This window comes from Trichosurus vulpecula, chromosome 9, assembly GCF_011100635.1.
Source record: "Trichosurus vulpecula isolate mTriVul1 chromosome 9, mTriVul1.pri, whole genome shotgun sequence".
Lineage (NCBI taxonomy): Eukaryota > Metazoa > Chordata > Mammalia > Diprotodontia > Phalangeridae > Trichosurus > Trichosurus vulpecula.
In genome coordinates, this window is record NC_050581.1 from 37,479,831 (window position 1) to 37,504,620 (window position 24,790).

Here is a 24,790-nt window from a genome sequence, read left to right on the forward strand (position 1 = left end):
GGTGTTGATGAGGAGACTCTGGGCAGCTGTAGCTAAGGAGCCCTCCAGCTTGTAAACCCAGATGCTGAAACTTTGTTGAACTCTGGTAACTGTGTTAGGATTTGAATCAGACAAAGTCTGTTGATGTTTGTAATTTGTTTGCATTTTGTTTTGAAGTTCAGGGTGCTGGATTTTTCCCCTGAACCAACCGAATGATATTTGAATGCTGAATTAAAAGTAAGCTCGTCAACCCCTTCACCTTGCTTCTCTTAATTAAGCAGATCAGAAGAACCTGTGCTGTTGGCAGCTTTCTGGGTGCTGGCTGTGGGTGAATCTTATACTCCCACAGAAGCTGCCAACCAGATTGTTGAAACAGTGATTCTTGGTAAATGACTTAGTTTCTCTAAGCCTCATTTTCTTCATCTATAAAATAAATATAATAATCATTAGCACCATATAGATAAAGTACTATATAAATATGAATTATTACATTATGCCAAGTTGTTAAACCTGTGTGAATGGGAAACTAATTTGTATGGTTGACATAAATAAGGAAGTTGCCTAGGGGTGGCTTGTTTTGGGGGAGATGATGAATGAGCCTTTTGTTTTGAATACTGGGAATTGGAAGTGACGGTAGAACATTGAAGTGGAAATATCCTATAGACATGAGAAATTTTTTTTTAAATTTCTTTTATTTTTTTTTCAATGAACAAGCATTCATTTCCCCTCTATCCCTCCTACTTCTTCCCCTCCTCAATTGAAAAATAAGAAAAACAAAGCCCTTGTAGCAAATGTAGCAGTACTCACATTGACCATATCCAAAAATGTGTGTTTGATTCCTCATCTTGAGTCCATCAACTCTCTGGAAGTGAGCAGCAGCATCAGTCCTCTGGAATCAGTGTTCATTATATTGATCAGAGTTCTTAAGTCTTTCAAAATTGTTCTAGAAAATTAGACCATTGGAGATTAAGGATTGGAAATCAGGTGATAGAGCAGGACTGATGGCAGTATAGATTTGAGAACCATTCAATAGGTGAAAGAATTTCAGATTCCAGGTCTTTGAGAGTTTTTTAAAGAGAGAAGAGCTGACAGTTGAAGACTGAGCCTTCGGGAATACTTGTAGTTAGTGAGAAGCAAAAAGAGGAGCCCTTAAAGTAAAGAGAGGAGGAGAGATGGGACAATCAAGATACTACATTTTGTGTCAGAGAAGCCAAGGGACTTGGCTTGGAAGTTCAAGGTGAAACAGGTAATAAGTAGCAGAGCTGGGATTCAGAACCATGAGATCTGATTTCAAATCCATCATGCTTACTACTACACCACATACTCTCTTCCTTTTCTTAAGGAATTTTCAACCTATTTGGAGAGATGAGATTTGTTTGATCTAGGGGAGAAAGCTCATTAGTTTCAGATGCTGAAGGAGATAAAGGAGAATGAGGATTGGAAAAAGGCCATTGGATCTGACATAAGGGAGATTCCTGGTAATCTTCCAGAGCAGTGCTTCTTAAACATTTTCCATTCGTAACCCCTTTTCACCCAAGAAATTTTTACACAACCCTGGGCATATTGCTATATAAAATAGATATGCAAATCAAACATTTATTTATAATAAATCATAAAGAAATTTATTTTAAAACAATTCTTTGGTATACACATGATTTTATCATTTATTAAAGATGAAAGCAAATCTGCATACTGATGAGATGGTTGTGCTTGTTTATTTTTACATAAAGAATTAAATATTGGCAGAATAATATTTGATACTGCAGGACATAGAACCCTTCGATGTTTTTCAGAGTTGAGTGATATTTTGATTTTATAATCATTGATGCTGAGAATGCCACTCCGCATAAATACAAAAGTACAAAATGACAGAATTATATTTAGAAATGGTTGGAAACTCTATCCTAATCCCAAGCCAAAATTCATTTAATGATTTTTAGGAAACTCAGGTTTTAAACCTATGTCTCTTGATAAATTGGCAAATTCTTCTTGAACTTTTAATGGCAGATGACTTGACTTCTTGATTTCAAATGAGTATGGTTTATAAACCCAATTTAGGTTTTTAGAATCAAAATATGAAGGGAAGTATTTCTGAAACTTTCTCTAGGCACTTCAGATGATCAATTATAATTCTTATAATTAAATCTTTGGAAAGGTTATTTTCAATTATAAAATCATCTGTAGTTGTAAACATTTCTAAAGGACCATTTTCCTCCCTATTCTTCTATACGTTAACTTTTTTATTAACACTTTTGATTTTATCTTTTATTTTTTTAATTTTTATTTATTAATCTTTTTTTTTGGAGGAGGGAAAGCAAGGCAATTGGGGTTAAGTGACTTGCCCAAGGTCGCACAGCTAGTAAGTGCATCAAGTGTCTGAGGCTGGATTTGAACTCAGGTCCTCTTGACTCCAGGGCCAGCACTCTACTCACTGTGCCACCTAGCTGTCCTGATTTTATCTTTTAATATAAATATGTTACAATTTTTTCCTTGAAGCAACATGTTCAAATCATTGAATTTTTCAAAAATATCCAACAAATAACATAGTTTTGAAAGCCATAAGTCATTATGAAAAAAATGAACAAAATTGGATTTCTGCTCAGTCAAAAATATAACAACTTCATCTTTCAGTTTCAATGACTTGTTTAAACTTTGCCCTCTTGAGAGCCACATGATTCAACATATTTTCTTTTTCTTGTCAATTTAGGTAATGTGGCAGAGTCTTTGTTACCAGGTTGTAGCATACCTAAATTGACAAGAAAAAGAAAATATGTTCCCAAGATGGGGAAATGTACATTTAACTGCAAGAAGTAATATAGGATGAAAATAGGTCCAGATTAATAAAATAATCAATGGTTTAGCTTAATTAAAGTTAATGACTTAAATGAATGGATTAAATATGTTCATTAACATTATTAATCTATTATTAGTTATTAAACAAGTTAGGGATGTTTGGCTCAGCACAGTGCCTGGCACATAGTAAATACCTTTTCATTCATTTTTGAAAATGGACATGATGGAATGTAATAATGTCCTCCCTGATGTCCTACTATCAGAAACAAAATATTTGATAGGATAGGCAGTCAAACCTAGAGTCATTTCCTTATTTTCCTACCAAAATGCAAACAAACCCAACCACTGCCTTGATTGTAAAGCACTTCAAAATATAAAATCACATCAGCAAATGACCATAGTAATATAGTATTTGATTAATGCAAAGACTCAAGTTTTTAGGACAAGAACTCTCTATTTGACAAATCTTGCTGGGAAAACTGGAAAGCAGTTTGGAAAAAAACTAGGTATAAATCAACATGTCATACTGTATGCCAAGAGAAGGTCAAAATGCATAAATGATTTTGCTATAAAGGGTGATACTATATGCAAATTAGGGGAGCATGGAATGTCTTACCTGTCAGATCAATGGATAAGGGAAGAATTATGACCAAAAAAGAGATAGATAGCATTATGGTATATAAAGCGGATAATTTTGATTACATTAAATTAAAAAGGTTTTGCATAAACAAAACCAATGCAACCAAAATTAGAAGGGAAGCAGAAAACTGGGAGGAGGAGAGACTTTTACAACAAATTTCTCTGAGAAAGTCCTGATTTCTCAAATACATAGAGAACAGAGTCAAATAAATATGTATACGAGTCATTCCTCAATTGATAGGTGGTCAAAGGATGTGAACAGGAAATTTTCAGTAGAATAAATCAAAGCTATCTATAGTCATATGAAAAAATGCTGTAAATCACTATTGATTAGAGAAATGAAAGTTAAAACAACTCTGAGCCACCACCCCACAGCTATCAGACTGGTTAATATGACAGAAAAGGAAAATGACAAGTGTTGGAGGGGACATGGGAAAACTGGGACACTAATGCACTGTGGGTGGAGTTGTGAACTGATCCAACCATTCTGGAGAGCAATTCAGAACTATGCCCAAAGAGCTATAAAACTGTGCATACCCTTTGACCCAGCAATACCACTATTAGGTCTGTATCCCAAACAAATCAAAGAAAAGGTAAGAGGACCAATTTGTACAAAAATATTTAGAACAGCTATTTTTGTGGTGGCAAAGAATTTGAAATTGAGGGAATGCCTATCAATGGGGGAATGGCTGAACAAGTTGTGGTATGTGATTGTGATAGAGTACTGTTGTGCTGTAAAAAATGATGAGCAGGACACTTTCAGAAAAACCTGGAAAGACTTGTATGATCTGATGCAAAGCGAAGTGAGCAGGACCAGGGGAACATTGTGCACAGTGACAGCAATATTGTAAGGATGATCAATTGTGAATGACTTAGCTATTCTCAGGATTAGAATGATCTAAGACAATCCTGAAGGACTTATGATGAAAAATGCTCTCCACTTCCAGAGAAAGTACTGATAGAGTATGAATACAGATCAAAGCATACTTTTTAAAACTTTATTTTTCTTGGGGTTTTTTTGTCTGTTTTCTTTTGCAATATGGCTAATTTGGAATTCTGTTTTACACATGTATAATCAACATGTAATTATTTGCTGCCTCAGGGAAGGGGAATAGGAAGAAAGGTGAGAATTTGGAAGTCAAAATTTTTTAAAAATGAAAGTTAAAAATTGTTTTTACATGTAATTTGAACAAATAAAATATAGACTGCCAGAAAATATAAAATCAATCAGTAGGCATTCATTAAGCCTCTACTATGTGCTAGGCATTGCTCTAGGTGCTGGGGATACAAGTATCAAAAAATAAAACAATCCCTACCCTCAAGGAGCTTACATTCTAGTGGGAAAATAGAAAGCACATATATAAGTATATGCAGCATAAAGTGAACAATACAGATACAAAGCAATTAAACATAAGGTAGTTTGGAAGAGAGGGCACTAACAATTAGAGAGATAGAGAAAGGCCTTGTAGAGAATGTGGGGCTTGAGCTGTGTCTTAAAGGAGGAGAAGGGATCTATGAGGTAGCTGTAAGGAGTGTGTGCATTCCAGGCATGCTATCAATATTCAAGTTACTTTTCAAATTTGTGTGTGGAAAAGAGATGTGTTCAATTCTGGATTAAGTATAAGTGTGACATTGTATGGCTACATGTCAAGGAACACAAGTCTCCAAAAAACCTGAAGTTAAGGGCCGCCCAAAGAACAACAGAAAGGTGTATGGTAGACACACATGGTCAGAGATACTTTACAAAGAATTATGCTGGGGAAGCAGGGTAAAAGATGTCATCAGAGAAATATATTGTTGAATAAGATGGGCTGGTCACATAAGAATAAGAGATAACACAGTCCACCGTGTTACTCTGGTATCCTCAAAATGTCAAGAAAATTTTTAAAAGATTCCAAATTTGTTGGGTGGATTGCAAAATTGAAGGGATGTCAATGAGGTTGCAAGTATATTAGAGAATTGGAATATCACAAGAAATCTCAAAAGTTCACTTGTAGAATTCTTTGATATGATTTATAATATATATAAGATTATTTCCTGGTCCAAAAAGCTTACAGACAGCCCTTCATTTAACCATGATCTGAAGAAGAGGCCATGAGTGAATCATAATCTTTAATATCTTGCTAACTTTGCTCATTTTCTCCAGGAAAGTATAAGCAGACTTCTTTGAATGAATCGTCCCAAATTTTGATCTGTTTTCCCCTTTTATCTCTCTTTGCTATGTAATTTTATACCTTCGGACTTTGTCATAATGAATGCTTGAATGCCTTTGATCTTAAAAAAAAAAAGTCATCCAACCAGCTCTGACGAATTACTCTGAGCTACAGAAAACATGCAGAAATTATGAAAGAGATTGGTAAGAGGCAGAGGAGCCTCGAGTATTTTATTCTTGTGATGCAAATTATGCAAAATACTTTAGGCAAAACTTTGCCCTGGTTAAGTGCAAGAAAATTATAAACTGGGAGAGAAGGCTGCTATACTGTCAAAAAAATTTGAAGATTGATAATATTAATAGGTGAGATTTTAATTTACTTTCATGTTTTGCAAAACTCTTTGCATACATTATCTCACTTGACCCCCATGACAATCCTGTGAGGTAGGTACTACTGGTACCCTCATCTTACAGACAAGGAATTGGAGGTTCAGAGAAACTAAATCTCTTCTCCAGTCTCATAGCTGAGGTGGAACCCAAACTTGGGTCTTCCAGACCCCAGGGCCAGCTGCCTCCCTAGTAAATATTAAATATGACTTTGTCAAGTAAGAACCAATACAGTAGTAATCCGGATCTGAGTTTTAGCTAGTTACATCTAAAGCAGAAAATGGACAGTAGAATATAATGTATTCCCAAATCACACATTCTTAATTGCGGTGTGTGGTATTTACTTAAAGAAAAGCATTTACTTTAAGGCTGTTTGTGTGTGCTCTTTTTATCAGTCTGATCACCCCGCTTACTCATTTCTAAGATTGATTTAACTTAGCCATCTTTAATAGTCACAGACTGACAGACATAATTACAGTAAACATCCATATTTAATTTAAATAGTCTGGTATCTTTTCTTCCTCTGTCTACAGAAGATGCTGAAGGGGGACATAAAGACATGGAGAGATGGGAGAGATGAGATTAGATGAATAGTGGAGAGAGAGGAGAAAGGGATGAAAAAAAAACGATGAGAGATGAGAGTGGGAGAGAGGAGTTGAGATTGAGAGGAAATAAAAAGAGAAAGATGAGAGAGAAAGCATATGAGAGGTAGAAAAGGGGTTGAGAGAGGAAAAAAGAGAGAAAGATAAGAAAGGATAAGAGAGAAGAGAAAAGGAGAGGAGAGATTGAGAGATGAGTGAAAAAGATGATAGTCTGAGAGGGAGAGAGACAAGAGAGATGAGAGATGAGATGACAGAGATGAGAAAGGAAGAATGGGAAAGGGACTAGAAGGGAGGGGAAAAGAGGGAGAGAGAAAGAAGGAGAGAGGCAGACGACGGATAGAGAGAGAGGCAGACGACGGATAGAGAGACGTATGGCCTTTGTCCTGGCTAACGTAATAGGCTAGTCATAGATTTGAAGGCAAATGGATAGAGGCTCTGTATATTTGCCAAGTTTCGCAGAATAGTTTTGCCCAAGGAACCATAGCATGCAAAGTTTTCCAGTAGCACCGAGTAGTCACTCCGTCAGTGGCAATGGGAGAGGCTGACTTTCTATGTTGGGTTCTGGCTGAGATCTATTTAAAAGGAAGAAATGGGAAGGAAGGAAGACTATTAGAAAAGAGATTGCATTTACAGCGAATAATCCCGACTGCTGTTGCTAGTGCACCCATGGGTGAGAGTTATTGTTGTAGTTATTGGTCTGGGAAGTCCCAGGGAGAGAGAGGAAAGGAGCGTGCATGCGTGTGTGTGCATACTTATGTGCGTGAGTGTATGCGTGTATGTGTGTTGGCCTCTAGCCCTGCAGAAGTGAGAACTCCGAGGGTTTTCTGGGCTCAGGTTTCTCTGCAAGAGGAAGGTGACAGACAGCCCGGTTAGCTGGCCGCCCGCAGCAACTGCGAAGCTGGTCCCTCCCCCTGGGTGATTTCAGTGAAGGTGAAAATGCGGAAGTTTCCACCCAGAATTGACAGATGAGGCTCACTTCTCTCTCAGCATGCCCGGCTGCCGCTGTTCTCTTGCTCACCGCCCCCTTCTATCCAGCCCAGGACCCTAGAAATAACGCAGGAGAGAGCGCCGGGCATGGCCACGCTGCCCACCGCCGAGCGCAGGGCATTCGCCCTCAAGATCAACAGGTAAGGCGAGTCCCGCGGACTCCCAGACAAACTTTCTCCGGGGCTGGTGGAGGGGGAAAGAAAGCATGAGCGCTGATCTCGGAGTAACTTAGCCCCGGGACGGACGGTGGAGATAAGTCCCAGCACCAGCCAGCCAACCAGCCAACTGAGTCTAGAGCAAGGAGAGAGTTTTTGCAAGCCTGGATGCTCGTCTATACTGTTTGCGTGCGTGTGCAAGTGTGTACGTGTGTGTGTGTGTGTGTGTGTGTGTGTGTGTTGGGTGTTCATTAAAGGAATCCCCTGCTGGGATTAATTTTAGAACAGTGCTTTAAATTTCTTCTCCCGGGCGATACACACCGCTAGCTTTTGTTATTGTGATACATTTCCCTCCGCGGTGGCTATAAACCTAAAAGCATTCATCTCCGAGCCCGATTGCGTGCCTGCTAGTGTCATTCAGTTTCGACCTCTGCCTTCTCCCGCGCTGTCCGTCTACTATTCTCTTAATAGCAATCCCCACCCCTCCACCACCAAGCTCTGCCCTGCCCCCTCTTGGCAGAACCCAGCCCGGCTTAACAGAGAAATTACATCTTTCACTCAGCAGTTTGAGCTCGGTGGGTGTTTGGGCAGTGGCAGCCGGGCCCTGGGACTTGTTGTTAAAAGTCCTATCTGGGTCAGAGGGGGGTTATTTAGACACTTCTGTTTTAGAGGTAGGCCGTAAGGAAGAGAGAGAGAAAGAGAGAGAGAGAGAGAGAGACAGAGAGAGAGAGAGTGAGAGAGAGAGAGACAGAGAGAGAGAGAGTGAGAGACAGAGACAGAGAGAGAGAGAGACAGAGAGAGTGAGAGACAGACAGAGAGAGAGACAGAGACAGAGACAGAGAGAGAGAGAGTGAGAGATAGAGACAGAGAGAGAAAGAGACATTTCTAGGAGGAGAGGTGGGAGGATTGGGGGCGATCGCCTATCCATTCTGATTTTGCCATTTCAAAAAATAGCTTGACTCCTGCTGCCACTGCTATTTTTATACCCCCTTCAAGAGAAGCTATGAAGTGGAAAAAGTGATTTTAAAAAAATTCTGCATTTAAATAAACAAAAAGGGCTGGCAAGTATCTAAGGGCATTTTTTTTAAACGTTTGTGTACCCTGAGCATTGAAGTAAAGCACCCTTGAGATATGGTTCCTATCCCTAGGGTTTATAATCTTCTTTTTTTCTTTTCGACCTATGACTTCATAGGTGCAGGAAACTTCTGGCCTGGAAACTGCTCCTAGCTACATAGCATGGCAACTCCTCTGTAATTTATATTTTTTAAATAATATTTTTTTAAAAATAATATTCTTAAAAAGCTGCTTAAGACATTGGAGCATGATGTGACTTTTCTTGTTGTTACTCAGGTGGCAGAGGCAGGATCTGGACTCAGGTCTGTGCTTCCTATCCATTAGACTGGTACTGCCTTGCTACAGTATAAATAGAGACCAAATATAAGCACATTTTCACCCTTGGCACTTACACTGCAGTTTTTCCTCCACTGAAAATTGCTGACTGTTGGGAGGTTGAGGGGTGGTACTTGTGTCGCATCTTGCTACTGACAAATCAGAACATTGACTTTATTTTTTCAGTTGCCCAATCTTATCACAATCCAAAACTATTCTTGAAAAATAAATTTATTATCTTATTCCTTTCTTCCGAGGGCAAAATATGTCCTCTAAATGCCCTTCCAGCTTTAAAACTATGATCCTGTATATTTTTTAAAGCTTCTTTTCAGCTGAGTTTATAAAAGAGTAATTAGATAGATAAAGAATACCTCCTCCAGCACCCCACCCTCCCCCTCCCCCATCCAGGCTTGTACTAAGGAAAGCATTTGGTCAGAAGGGCAAGATTTCTTACTACTGCTTAGAACAAGCAATTAGTAGTCATAGATTGATCTTCCAGAGTTTGTATTCAGCTTTGTTGCCAGCTTAGTTACTTGCTATGAAGGTTTGGACAAGCCATTTCACACATGTAATGTTATTTTCCCATCTACAAAAAGAATCTGATTATTAATATGGACTGAAATGCTTCTCGAGACTATAATTAGTGTCAAATAGGTGCTCAAAGCATAAAGTCCATCAATTATAGCTTCCATTACATGTCTCCTGGGTGTGTGGAATCTTTTCCTGAATAATGGCCTTGCCCAGGGCAAAGAATCACAGTAGATTAGACGAATTGTCATGGGCAGTGGAAGCCACTGTCTTTCATTCTTGTAAATTTTTAAAGGCACTGAAGGATGGTGGCACCAGAGGGTTAAGGGGAATTTGAAGCTTGTGTGAGAAGCCAGAGAACTAATCTAATCCTGAGGTCCCAGACTGATAATGATAATGGGTGTGAGGTCAAAGCTGAGAGCAGGATTACTTAGTAGGCCCTGAACACAAGGCAGAGACTCAAGGCCACCGGTGATACCTTGGAGCTCCACAAACATAAAGGGGATTGAGGAGATATCAGGGGATTGTTGTTATTCTGACAGATTTCATTCCAATCATGGCATTCCAAACATTTATTAAATTAGAATTCTCAATACTAACTAAATAGCTTCTCCCTCCAATTAAAATATTAAGGCTGATCTAATATTCAGGCAATGATTGATAATCATATATTATGTATTTAATATAGTTATATTAATATATTATTCTTATATCACATGAGTATAATATATATTTTATATTTAATTTTCTTTTTTTCAGCCTTTTTATGAACAGCGTTTGTTACTTAAAGGCATAGAAATGATGCGATCAGTTTGCTGATGTGGGTCCAAGCTTTGTACAAATTTAACATAGGAAGAAAATATCACCATCATTCATAGTCATAGATTTAGAGCTGAAAGGGACTTAGAATCCAGGGAATCTAATCCCCTCATTTGACAGTAGGAGAAAATTGAGACATAGCAAGGTTAAGAGACTTGCCCAGGGTCACACAATTAATAAGTGCCAGAGACATTTGAACCCAGGACTTCCTACATTCAATCCATTACAGATTTATTCTTGTTTATTTATGACATCACTATTGAAGAGAGCCACAATAGTTACATAGCTATCCTCTGAACCAGGAAGAACCGTCTCTGACACACCTTGGCTAAGTGACACAGAAATCTCTCACTAGCCAATTCTCTAAGACTAACTTGCGGGGAAAGTGCTGATCTGCATTAGTAAAAGGAATTCCTTCTTCATTCAGAGCTCTCTACACTGATAAAATCACAGGTCTGTCAAAAAAAATGTAGTATGTAGTCCTGGCTGGTTGTTTTGTGGGTATTGAAATTAGTCTCCTGTTTAAACAAATTAAGGGGAGGGTGAGAAGCAGTAGAGCCCAGTGGGTAAAGAGCTGTCCTTGGAATTGAGAAGACTTAGGTTTGAGTCCTGCCTACCTCTGATGTATCCTAGCTCTGTTACCATAGGCAAGTCATAATAACCTCTCAATGTCCCCCAGTTCTGATGCTGTATGTTGCAGTTTTTCATGGGTGTCCACAGCAGGAGTTCCATGAATCTGCCCCAAACCCCACGCCCCACACCCCAAGAAAAAGATAGCCCCTTAAGTGCTATACGCTGCGAGAATGCTTTTCTTACATGTATATAGCAACATCTTAGTTTAAATTAAATTTAAGTTATTAAAGATGGAAACTGTTAAAGTGAGTTCATCAGGACTTTGACAGGTTTTTTCTCTTGTTTCTTCCTCCACCTGTCAGAAATTAAAGATTACTACAAAATGTAGTAATGGAGGCAGCTAGGTGGCTCAGTGGATAGAACACTGGGCCCGGAGACAGGAAGACCTGAGTTCAAATCCGACCTCAGATGCTTACTAGCTGTGTGACCCTGGGCAAGTCACTTAACCCTCTTTGCCTCAATTTCCTCACCTGCAGAATGATCTGGGGAAGGAAATGGCAAAGGACTCCAGTGTCTCTGCTAAGAAAACCCCAAATGGGGTCAGGAAGAGTCAGACACGACTGAAAAATGACTCAACCACATTTATCCAGTTAAATTTGAACTCAGGTCTTCCTGACACGAGGCCCAGGACTCTTTCTACCGTGCCATCTAGCTGCCTAGATGAGACACAGTCCCTGCCCTCGTGGTCTTTTAGAAAAAAACATATTGGGTGAGGATTTCCAAAATGCTTCATTTGATAAAGAGAAACACAGGGATACACAAGAGACCTGAGACTTTATCAGTTTGAGGAACTAATGTGTATCATAATCTATCCGCGCCTTGGTAGATAACTCCTTAGGGAGTTGTTTGAGACCCATAAGAGTGAAGTGCCTCACTTAGGATCAAGCCCCATTCTCGACCCCACGCCAAGCGCTCTGTCCTCTCCCCCAGTAAGAATAATAGAATCTTAGCTCCAAAGCAAAATCCCATCTCACACAAGCTCCTTATCTTAGTTATGAGGAAGCCAAGCCTCCCTTAAGCGAGGTTAAATGGCTTGCCCAAGGTCAGTCAGAGGTAGATTTTGACCCCACGTCCTTTGACCCCAAGACCTACATTCTCCATACTGTTCCCCACCACCTAGGTTTTGTCCTGATAACAAGAAATATGGAACTCACAGCGTCTTAGATGTACCGCTATAAAAGACTTTAGAAGTCACCTGAGGCCTACTCTTTAATTTTACAGGTAAGGAGACTGAGGCAGTGGTGGGATTCAGCTGATCCTCACCGGTTCTCTGGTACCTAATTTGAGGTTTAGTTTCTTGAACCCGTAGTTAACGGGGGCGGGGCCTGCGCCCACTCCTGGAGGAAAAAGCACATTTTCCAAAACTGGAGGAATTTTTCACTTTGCTATTCATGAATCAGATTCCCCACTAACGTATTCTTAGGATCGCCCAGCCCAGTGTGGTGATGAGGCTTACCAGGGGAGGGGAGACAGGCCATGCATGCCTGCAGTAGTGTTTTCATACCAAATCTAAGCTTATATTAGACAACAAACATGCATGGAGTGCTCGCTGTGTAACGACATTATGTCAGATACCAGGGATATAGAATATTTGTGTGTGTATATACATATACGTATGTATGTGTATATATACATATATAAAATGTATGCATCTATACATATATATGTAATCTATACAATGATCTGATACAGATATGAAAAATGATACTATGCCCATCCTCAAGGAATTTATAATTTAATGAGCCAGCCAATATATGAATAAACATGAGTTTGAGTAGAGTATGGAATACAAAGGGGAGATCCAGAGAAAGTCATGGTTATTAGAATATTGAAAAAATGAGACATCACTTTCGGCTTGGGGCGGGGAGGGGGGGTGGAGATAAGGTAGATTAGGTAAGTTTTCCTGAAGGAAGTAGCTCCTAAACTCTTCCTCAAAAGAGAAGGATTTCAACAGACAGAGAGAGGGAAAGGAATATTTTACAGTTGTGAGTGATGGACTGCACAAATGCACAGGCCCTGGAAGATACAGGACAAAATCAGAAAACATTTACTGGCCTAATTGAATTGGAACATGAAATACATGGGTGTACGAAGAGAAATAGTATGAAATGAAACTGGAGCCAAATGATGGATAAATAACAGACTAAGGAGCTCGTATCTTAGAAAGCAGGGAGCCACTGAATGTTTTCGGAGAAGGGGATGACATGGTGAGAACTGTACATTAAGAAGATTATGTTGGCAGTGGTGTGAAGGGTGGATTGGAGATGGGGTAAGATTGGGAAGTGAAAGACCAATTAGATTTTTATAATAATCTAGACAGGAGTTAATGAGATGCCTTAACTAGGTGGTAGAGATGTCAGTGCAAAGAAGGGAAGGGATGGTAAAGATACAGGCAGAGTAGAATTTGATAGGATTTTGTCCCTAATTGCATGTGGGACATGATGAAGAGGGAAGATTAAAAAATATCTGAGGTTTTGAGCTTTGCGGCAATAGGAGCAACATAAAATAAACAGGGAAGTTGGGAAGAAGGCTAAGTTTTGGTAAGAAGACGATAAGATCATGTTTGGCCATGTTGAGTGTGAGTTGTGAACTGAATTTCTCAGCAAGGATCTGAAAACATGTCTCAAGTTGGGTAGGCCAAAATATGCTGGGCATTAGGGCAAATGTGGAATTCAGAAGTGGGCTATCCCCTTTTTGGGGGAGAGAGGGAAGAATCCAAACTGGAATCCAAGCAACCATAAACAAGAAGTCCAAACTGAATTGGTATTAGGTTTGGTTTGTTTTTTTTTAAGAGGAGGTTAATCAATCAACCAATATGTAAGTGCTTAATATGTACAAGCCCTATGTAAAGTGCTAGGAATTCAACTGATAAGAAAAAAGTCCCTGCCCTCCAGGAGGTCACATTCTAGTGGCCAATAGTGTGAAATGCTTCAGAAAGGTATCAAGACAGAACATGACTGAGAAAAACCCTTTGGCAGTTAACAGGTCAGTGATAATCATGGAGAGAAGTAGTTTTGAGATAGTGATGAAGACCATCGATGTATCAGGGCGTTGAAGATTAATGAAGAAATGGAGTTTACCACAAGAAATACAGGATGATTGTATGAGGAGATGGAAGGAATTAAAGGATCATAGTTATAGAGCTGGAAGGGACCGCAGAAGCCAACCCAAGTTGTTCAACCCTTTAACAAGTGAGGAATCTGATGCCACGGTCACATATGTCAATATCAGAGGTGGCATTTATATTGAGGTCCTGTGACTACAGTTAGGGCTCACTCTACTATGCCATGATCTGAGCATGTTTATAGGTGAAAGGGAAGTATCAATTAGAAAGGGAACCACTGAAGAAGAGAGAGAGAAAGAAAGGGAGTGATCGATGGGACAAGGGCCCACAAGACAGGAGGGCATGGGATCAAGGACACAAATAGCTCTGACGAGGAGAGCTATCTCATTCTCATAGACTTAAGTAAAGAAGATTGAGTGGATAAGTGACCAGCTGAGAGGCAGGTGGAGCTGGGGACCTGAGAGAGGAGAAGGTTTGGAACAAGTACTGGGAAGAAGATTATGTGAAGTTAGTCAAAGATTAATTTTTTTAAAAGTATAGTCCAGTGGTGGGGACCCTGTTGAGTTTAGATGGCATGAATTATACGTGCTAAAAACCCACCATATTGTCTTTTTTTTTCTTTATCACTCTGTAAGTTTTCCCCGGTCCTCCTTAACCTTAATGCCTTCTCTCTGCAGTTACCCCAAATTCACATGTACGTGATTGTTGCTGTTGTGGGGTTGTTTCAGTTGTGTATAACTCTTCATGACCCCATTTGGGGTTTTCTTGGCAAAGATACTGGAGTGGTTTGCCATTTCCTTCTCCAGCTCATTTTACACATAGGGAAACTGAGGCAAACAGGGTTAAGTGACTTGCCCAGAGTCACATAGCTTGTAAGTGTTTAATTCAGGAAAATGAATCTTCCTGACTTCAGGCCTGGCACTCTATCCTGTGCCACCTATCTAGAGAGAGAGAGAGAGAGACAGAGAGACAGAGACAGAGAGGAAGGGAGGGAGGGAGAGAGGAGAGAGAGAGAGATACGTGCAACATTTACCTATATATAAATGCAGCGTATATATGGACAACATGCAGAAAAGTCTATATAAACAGGAGATATAGATATCTATAGATATTTATAAACAGATATCTGTAAGCAAACAGGAACTATAGATAGATATAGATATCTCTATCTCTCTGTGTGTCTCTGACTCTGTCTCTGTCTATCTCCCATTTTTACACTGTTGTTTGCATGATGTCTCCCATTAAGCTGTGAGCTCTTTGAGAGAAGGGACTGTCTTTTGCCTCTCTTTGTACCCTCAGTACTTACACAGTGTCTGGTGCATAATAGATGCTGGTTAAATGCTAGTTAACCGACTGACAGACCAAAGTATAATTGTGTTGCTGACAAGGATAGTGCTTTTTTCAGAGTTATCCAAATTCATAGAACCTTACAGTTGGAAGTCCTCCAATCCAGCCTTCTTGGGTCTATAGGGAAGACCATCTAGGAAAAGAGTCAGTCAGTCAATAAGCATTTATTTGGTACCTACTATGTGGCAGGCACTGTGGATACAAAGAAAGGCAAAAGACAGTCCTTGTTCGCAAGGAATTCGTTCTAAAAGAGAGGATGCTTATATTCTTCAGAGTTTAAAGGGGAAAGAAATTAGTCTTGTGAAAGTGACATCATTCCCAGAACTTTAGAATTGGAAGGGACCTTAAAGATTATTTTGTCCAACCCTCTTCTTTTACAGATTTGGAAACTAGAGCCCAGAGAGGAGAAGGAACTTTCCCAAGGTCACATAATGAGTTATTTTGTGGACCCACTTCCCCCTGTGTCCAGAGAAAGAAAATAGAGCTAAATTAATCTGTATCTATTAGTATCATTTATTTTGGGGGGTGGTTATTTTATTCTATTTTTGTCTACACTTGAGATTTCATTAGTAGAGGTAGGGAGTTCTCAGTGAAGGAAACTTCTGCCAATGCCCATCTGCAACTGTTCTGTAATTTACAGTCTTGGAGTGCTGCCAAGGTCACTGATTTCCCAGGATCACACAGGTAGTATAGAGTATATCAGAGGTGGGGCTTGAACCCGTCTTCCTCACTCTAAGGCTGACTTTCAGGCAGTTTCACTTTCCTGGGACCATGTTATATTTCTATATTGCCAACCATAGCTTATTCTCAGCTTTAAAATCCCTGACATTCTTCCTATTTTTTGTGGGTTTGTTTTTGTTTTTGTCCAGAGTCACATAGGACTTGTCTAGGGTCACATGCTAGTCTCAGGCTGCATTTGAACTCAGGTCCTCCTAACCTCAGAGCCAGGTTGCTCTATCCACTGTGCCACCTAGTTGCTTCCCTCCCCATTTTTCTTATAGGGCCCTATCATTTTTATTCCTATTCCATTATCTGCCCTTATTTGTCTTTTTAAAAAGAAGCTGGTCTTCAAGTTCTCCATGTATCCACATCATTCTCTTTATGTCTAACCCCTTGTGAAAATAATTTCTGTTCGTACCATTGGAATTTCATTTTTGAAAACTTCCCATCTCTCTTGGGCTGTAAAATTTCAGGAGATAAAATTCTACCTGTTTGTTCTTTGAACTCTTTGAAATACGTCATCCCCAAATCTAGGGTTTGAGTCAGACTATCCCCTTCTCGATCACAAATTTGAAGATGTAGTTGCCACTTCCTCTTAAAGTTTCCATCACTTGTACTTCAACAGCCAGTTCTTCTTTCTTGGTCGGAATCATGTCCAGAATAGCACTTCCCCTTATTTTGCTTCCTCCCCCTTTGGAAGGATAAAATTGACATGGAGGAGAGAATGGTTAAAGCAGGTGACCAAAGAGTTGTAGTCTTCCATCATTACTATATCATGCCTCCATGATAGGTCTATGGTCTGTTTCCAGAACTCTTCATCTAATTTCTCCTTTTGTCCAGTTGTTTTGTATCATGCTCCCATTGTACATGCCCACACTGATGAAACCACTGATCCTTCAGAATATTAAGGACAAGTGCTTTTTAGGGAAAAAAAATTACAAGATGGCTAAGTTGGTTCAACATATTTAGTCAGAGGAGTCAGAGGGGCTAGAATATTTAAACTCTAGTGACCAGGCTGTGAATGACATATAACCCACTAACAGAACTCCAAAGAGCAAGGATGAAAAGAGAAAATGTGCTGGCTGAGTGGTAAGAAGAAGGGGTAACAAATAGATAGTCAGAAAATTCTGAGGGGAACCTCTAAACCTTCAGCATGCTGGGTATACTTCCTGTGGCAAATTTTCATGAGGTCATGGACCAGGCTCCCTTAGGAGGAGCACGCATGGATGGGCTTTGATTGGCATCTTTGGAGGGAGCTCCTAAATTGATGAGTCCGTCAATCTATTTGAAAATTTGAGTTGATTGAGCAGAAATTTGTGGGGTTGTTTTTTTTTTGCCTTTGTTTCTATCCTCCCACTTGCCACAGTGCCTGGATACAGTATATGCTTAATAAATGCTAGCTGACTGACTCAATGGTATTTTGCTTTACTTGAACATAGGATAAGGGCACTTTGGAAATAGTACTAGGTCTGAGATCAGAGGAACTAAATTTGAGCCCAAAACCTCACTCTATCACTTAATATCTATGTGTCTGTAGGCAACTATCTTAATCTCTTGGGGTTTTGCTTTCATCATCCGTAAAATGAGGGGGTGGGATGATGAGATGAGCTGTATGACCCTTCTGGCTCTAATTCCTGTGATAGTAGATCCTTTAGATGAAGTGCTTTGTAGAAAGGCGATTAACATCCCTTTTTAATCACAAAATGAAATTACCTGTTATGTAACTCATTATGCTCACTTTTATCCAGATAAAAGGTTTGAGAGTATCTGCTTTTTCTAAAAACTTTTTTTGTTCATTTTCCTTTCATGAATCAACCTTTTTGACGCAACCCATATATTAATAACCGCCTTCTCCAAGGAGCTCAGAATGCTCCATTCGCCCTTACAGTATTCTTGAGATACAAAGAACAGATATCATTGTTTTCTCTTCTACAGTGAGACCAGAAAATGAAATGATTTTTTCAGTAAGTTCTGACTTAGTGGCAATGCCATAATTTGAGTCTGGGATGGTGGAGCCTGCTGTGCTATGGTGACCTTCATATCAATCTTTTTCTTAATAATAACTCACATTTCTGTAGCCCTTTATGGTTTAGGAAACACTTTCTTCACAACAACCTTTTAAGGTGGTTAGTGCAACTATCATTATTATTTTGGGCTTTTTTTTTTTGAGGGGGAAAGGCAAAGCAGTTGGGTTAAGTGACTTGACCAAGGTCACGCAGCTAGTAAGTGTCAGGTGTCTGAGGCCAGATTTGAACTCAGGTCCTCCCGACTCCAGGGCCAGTGCTCCACTCGCTGTGCCTAGTATTATTTTTGCCATTTTATGAATGATGAAACTGAGCATCTAAGGGTTTATTGATCAGAGATCATAGATTTAGAGGTAGAACGGACCTTAGAGGCCACGGAGTCCAAACCTTTCATTTTAGAGATTGGGAAACTGAAGGATGGACAGGTTAGGTGACTTGCCCAGAATTAAATAGCTACTGAGTATCTGAGGTAGGATCTGAATTCATGTCTTCCTGATTCTAAGTCCAGTGCCATGTCTGCTAGGCCATGCTGCCCCTCTCAGGTTAAGTCACTGGCACATATGACCACAAAGCCAGTAAGTGTATCAGGCAGAACTTGAACTCAGGTCTCCCGATTCCAAGTCCAACACCCTCTCCTCTGCATCACGTTGCCTCTTAAGATGAAAATCTGGTCCTTTTGGTGTTTAAGCAAACGTTCAGTAAGTCAAAAGAGGACGGCTCTTTAGTATTACTCAATGCTTGAAGACAGGAAAACAGTGTCTTTTCCCTGTCTCCATCCCAAATGTAGCTGCCCACTCCCATGTTTCACCGGGTGCTTGGCCAGTCACGCCTTGGTATTCCCCCTGGAGCTCAGAAGCGACTCCGAAAGTCCTTACAAAGGAGCGCTGCTACCTTGTGGCTTCTGTCTCTCAGAACAACACTGAAAAGTATTCTGAAGACAAAGCATTCCGTAGATGTTAGTGCCAAAAAGGGAGAGGGAAACGTATCCTCTAGGCTACCAGCTACAAAGCCTCAGTTCTCTCTTAAAGCTGTGATTCAGGAGATTATGCAGTTGAAAGAGTCTATTATTTCCATATTCCCTTCCCAACACAGGGTAAGGAAACATGTAAGAGGTGTAACTATTGTTAGCCATGGCCCAATGCCTCCAAGTCCTGGGCTCACAGGGACCCGGGTCTAACCTTAGAGGCTAATCCATAAACATCACTCATTTTTTGATAAAGAGATTATTATTTCCTCACCCAGAGTTTACTCTGAGGAATGTCCAATATAGCTTATGTCTAGATCTTTCATAGTTATACACACTAGAGAACCCAAATCCTGTACAAGCACTCAAGATAACAATGCATGTACCAGGTACAGGGCAACCTATATTTCACCCTACAGAAAACAAAGAAAAAAATGCAAAGTATCCACAAAGCCCATAAAAAATCAACACAGTTTTCCTTCTCTAGTGGGTCACACTTTTCTACAGGGGCCTAAAGTCTTTCAGATTCAGTATCAAACCAGTTTTTATTCTCCTTTTAAGAGAGTTGAGCTCGGGGCTACTAGAAAGACAATACACCGACATTTTGGTGAGTTCGTCTTTAATCCCACAAAGACCTCCTGACAACTTCTATTTCCCAGAAAGGGAAATATATATACATATATATATGTATATATATATGTATAGTCACCTTCCTAAAGTATCTATACTGTCTGAATATCTCACTGTAATAGGGGAATGAAAAATATCCAAGTTGCTTATTCTTCTACTTTGTGGTTTCATCCCTTATGGGTGATCATTTTAGCATTAGGGGGCCATATATGCAATCCCCTTCTATCTCCAAGAATCATCCTTCTCTGAAGAGTCCCTTTCTCTCCATAGAAAACTATACACCTAAATCCTTAAACTTGGGGTTATCCACAAGGCAACCCTCAAAGCTAGTGCTATCCATGAAATCCCCCACTTCCTCTATTGAGGAGAATGGGGTTCAGGAATGACATCATCTATTAGTTTCTCCCTCAGATGTCATGAGCGATCACATATGTGCCTCTGCTATGAGGTAGCTATTAATGCTTTAAGCAAGATGCATAGGGGAGGATCTGCCATAACCTATTGCGCCTAGGATATATCTGGAAGAAAGGCAGAAGGGGAAAGGTCCCAAAAAGTGAAAAGTCTAGAAAGCAGTCTGTTTTCTCTCCTTCGTAATCTAACATGCAAGGATAACACCTCTCGCAAGAGTCCATACTCCCAAGAGGTGAACCTACTAATTCATCTCAGGCACTGAGATTAAAATTTTCTCAACAAAGTGCCAGTGGGCATATCTATACTCTCCAGAGAGAGATGCTTTGCAAGTCCTTAACAAAGTTTTGCCCCATGTAAACTCATCAAATTGGTAAGGAAATTCCCTTGATAACTCCCTACACTGTAATCTGTACAACCTTTTAACCCATGTACCAGAGCTCATACATCTAAATGAGTTTGTCCATTTAGATCTATTATTCCAGTGCTGCCATCTTTGTTCAGAAACATTTCTGGCACTTGCTTTCAGAACTTACATTAGTTCATTAGTAGCACATCATGGTTTGTTGCGGGTAGATTTGATTTTGTGGCTATAAGGGTAAGAAACAACTTTCTTGCTTAGACATTCTATGTGTGTATATATGTTTTAGGTCATGGAAATGTAATTCAAAACCAAGTTAAGTAAGTACGGTGTATGACTGAGCAAGAAATGACTATAAAGTAATGGATCTCTTTCCTAGTCTCTTTTGTTGGCTTCTAATTCTCCTCCCATCCCTTAAGCATAGGTATCAGCAAAGATTCCTTCTTTGTCCTCTTCTCTTTTTATACTCCCTTATCTCCCTTGACTTCAATTTTTCAACGCCATGCAGATGACTGCCTAACACATATTTTTACCCTTATACTTCATCCCAGGATTCTTTCTCTATTTCTAGCTGCCTGCTAGGTAACCACATTTATGTCCCATTAACACCTAAAACCCAATATGTCCAAAACTGAACTCACCTCCTTGCCTCTCTCAAAACTTACCTTATTTTTAACTTCTCTTGATAGTATAAGATATAGTAAGGAAATTTTATATACATATATGTATATATATACACACATACACATATATACATTCACACACACATATATATATACACACATGTATACATATATTGCATACAAATATATATAATATATTTATTTTTTAAAATGTTATCTTCATTTCCCAAATTCTCTCTCCCCTTCTCCCTCCCAGAGAGTCATCTCTTATAATGAAAAATAAAGAGGAAAAAAAGGGAGGAGGACCCTAGTTCATCATAAAACCCTGTGTCAGAGACTCACTCTATATTAGCCATAGATACTTGTCCCTGTCCCTGAATTTGAGTGGCCACTGAGGTCATGCTCTGTGTATAGGTTTTCAGGTTTGGTCAAAGAGATTTCTAGGAAATACGTACTTGGAGGAGGAGGAGGACAAAGCTATTCTGGTATGAGAGCATGTCTTCTCTCTTAAGAACATATGGGGAGATACTTGCACTTAGGTTTGTTCCCTCATAGCTTTTTCTTTCAGAGAGATGGTAGCAACTAGGGTGGTGTAGTTGGTGCCAGTAGTGAGAGTGATTAAATGCTGTAGTGTTAAAGATACCTGGTTTTGTGAAACTGCTTCCTCAGAGGTATTTTCCATGACCTTGACATCCTGTGCCAGTCAAAGTGGCTGTATTAATTGTACACCAAGCACACATGTACACACACACAGCATCACTGCCATTGTCATCACCACCAATGTCTAAACAGGAAAGTTTTTATAGTCCTAAGTTTATCCCTAGCCATAATATTTCTAATGGACTGTGCTGGCCGATATTCCCTACTCTCCTTCCCCATGGGCTTTCTATCTGTTCCTTCTTTGATATTGGATAGTCTCTTCTGTATAAAAGAATTCAGCATACTTACCCTTTTGGACTGATAGAAGTGGGAAGAAAAGGAGCCTATAACCAAAGCAGATGTATTTAGTTCCTTTTCCCCCAGTGGAAAGTGTGGGAACTTTTGAACCTGTAGAGCTGACTGCCACTGGTTTCTAAGCCAGCCTGGGATGACAATCAAGAGAAATAAATAACAAAACCAAAAGTGATCTAAAAAGAGAATCTCTATTCCCTAAACAGCATAAATTTAAGCAAGTCCAAAAGCCAAGGAGTAAAAGGGGACAGAGTATAGGGACAGCACTAGGGTGGGCTCTCTGGGTTTTTCAACCACTAGCACTTTGCATGTGCAAAGGGAGCTATATGGTTGTTGTCTCTCAGTAGTACCAACTTGTCTAAGGGTCAATGAGTAAACAAAGAGAGAAAACCCTGGGTTAGTGTGATCAAAAAGAAATATGCTAAAGAAAAAGAAAGTAGGATCCTATTGTTCTAAGCAAAACACATTTTGAATACCAAGTCTTTGATATCTTCTCTCCCTCCATTCCTTCTTTCCTTCCTTGTTACTTTTCTTTAAAATAGAATGGAGGAGGTGGGGAACTTCATATTTATAGCCCTGAATGTTAATGGTATGAACTTACCTATAAAACAGAAGAGGAAGGCAGAATGCATCAGAACTCAAAAGAATTCACTGTATAAGCATATGCGTGCACATACAGACACACACAAATATCTTTAAAATCAAAGATTCAAATATTGTTAAAATGATTAGTGGAGTAGAATTTATTTTTCTTTAGCTGAATTCTGAAATGTGGAAGTAGCAGTCATGATCTATGACAAGGCAACAATAAAAATAGCTACTCTTATGAAAGATCAGAAGGGAAACTACATTATTTTGAAAGCCAACAAAAATGATGAAATATTATTAATATTAAATATGTATATACTGAATAGCATAATATCTAAGTTATTAAAGGAAAAGCTAATTGAATTGCAAAAAGATCAAGCTAATAAGGCAATAATTGTAAATGCCTTCAATATTCCTCTCTCAAAACCTCTAAGAATTTAAGGAAGATGACCATTGAATAGATCAAGTTAAAGCCTCTTTAAAATTGGGGTTATACTAGTCACACACATAAACAGGTTCAAGGAGGGGTTGCACTGACAATGGTAGAATCTTAAAATTCCTACTAGCACTGAGGTGAGGGCTGAGGAGGAGGGGGTCATGATCTTACCATCTACTCTATGCACAGCATTGAATTTAGCACTATACAAGTGAAGGAGGATACAAAAGGAATATGCAGGAAAGTTGCCACCTCCAAAAAGTTGACTTTCTTGTTAGGGAGACTAAATTTAAAAAACAAACAAAAACTAATGTTACATATATAAGGACTATGAAGACTCAGGAGAAGTATGATCATTAAACTTCTAGAAGGTGAGATGAGCTGGGTCTTGAAGGGTGGGTTACTTCTTGAATAGAAGATATATGGGGAGAAGCATGAGCAACAACATGAAGAAAGTCATGAGCATGGGATTTTGGGTAAACTATGAGAAAACCAGCTGAGTTAAAGCAGAGGCTTCATACAGAGTAGTAGTGGAAAGTTGAGATAAAAAGAGAGATGGAGGGAAGATTGCAGAGAAATTGAACACCAAGTTGAGGAGACTAGACTTTGTTTTATATGAAAATTTCTTAATAGTAGAATAGCAAATATAATTGATAATAATAGAGTCATTAAATGAAAAGGGAATAGATTAGGGCAGTGGTTGCAGGCATGGAGAGTCAAGGATGGATTCTAGAGACAATTTTAAATGTTTCTTGGTGACTAATTTGTCATAGACCATAGATCTAGAGCTGAGAGACAGTTACTGTTACCTATTCCAACCTTCTCATTTTACAGATAAAGAAATTAAGGCTCAGCATAGATATTTTTAAAAAGTCAAAGATGATCATGAAGTTTCAAGTCAGGAGTAAACTGGAAGAATGATAGTGCCATAGACACAAATAGAAAAGGATTTTGGGGGGAAAATGATGAGCCTTCTCCTAGGTATGTTGAGTCTGATTATGTCCAAATGAAAATGTCTGGAATTTAGAGGCATGGACATAGAACTATGCTGAAAGGTAAGGACTAAAGATACAAATTATGAAATATCTAAATTCAGGTGATAACGGAAATTATTAAATGGATGGCTCTTTTTTTAAACAGAAGAAAGTGTGGAAATAAGAATGGGGAATAAGCCATGGGAAATGCCTGGAGTTAGGGAGTGAGAGGAGAAGAAAACATCAAAGGAAATAGAAAAAGATGATGTAGAGAGATAAAGGAAGGGTGAGGGTCATATAAATGTTAGAAGCAAATGGAAGATGTATTTTCAAGGACAGGGTGCTTCAATACCAAAGAGAATAACATTGGAGAAAAGGCCAGTAGATTTGGTAAGAAGGACATCCTTAGTAGCCTTTGAGAGACCAAGTTCAGTAGAGTGGAGGAGGGAAGGAAGTTAGATTGCAAAGAATTATGAGGAAAGTGGATGGTACTGCACTCTTTTGAAAAAAAAGTTTGGCAATGAAGGGCAAGGAGAGAAATAGTAGGACAACTAGGGAGGAAATAAAATTCCTGTCGTTTTTAAACAGACACAGTACTTGGTACAAAGAATGATATGACACCAGCAAGAAAGACTTC

At 39.3% G+C, this 24,790-nt stretch overlaps 1 protein-coding gene across 2 annotated transcripts in view; it reads left to right on the plus strand.

Annotated features, from left to right (window-relative positions):
- Nucleotides 1-7,533: 7,533 nt before the first annotated feature.
- The window catches only part of DOCK8 (dedicator of cytokinesis 8), a 312,866-nt gene continuing 295,609 nt past the window's right edge, over nt 7,534-24,790 (plus strand). For both annotated transcript variants that reach the window (XM_036737707.1, XM_036737708.1), the window contains exon 1: nt 7,534-7,679. In XM_036737707.1, the coding sequence (XP_036593602.1) occupies nt 7,627-7,679 (53 nt within the window). In that variant the 5' untranslated portion in view covers nt 7,534-7,626. The remainder of the gene's footprint in view (nt 7,680-24,790) is intronic.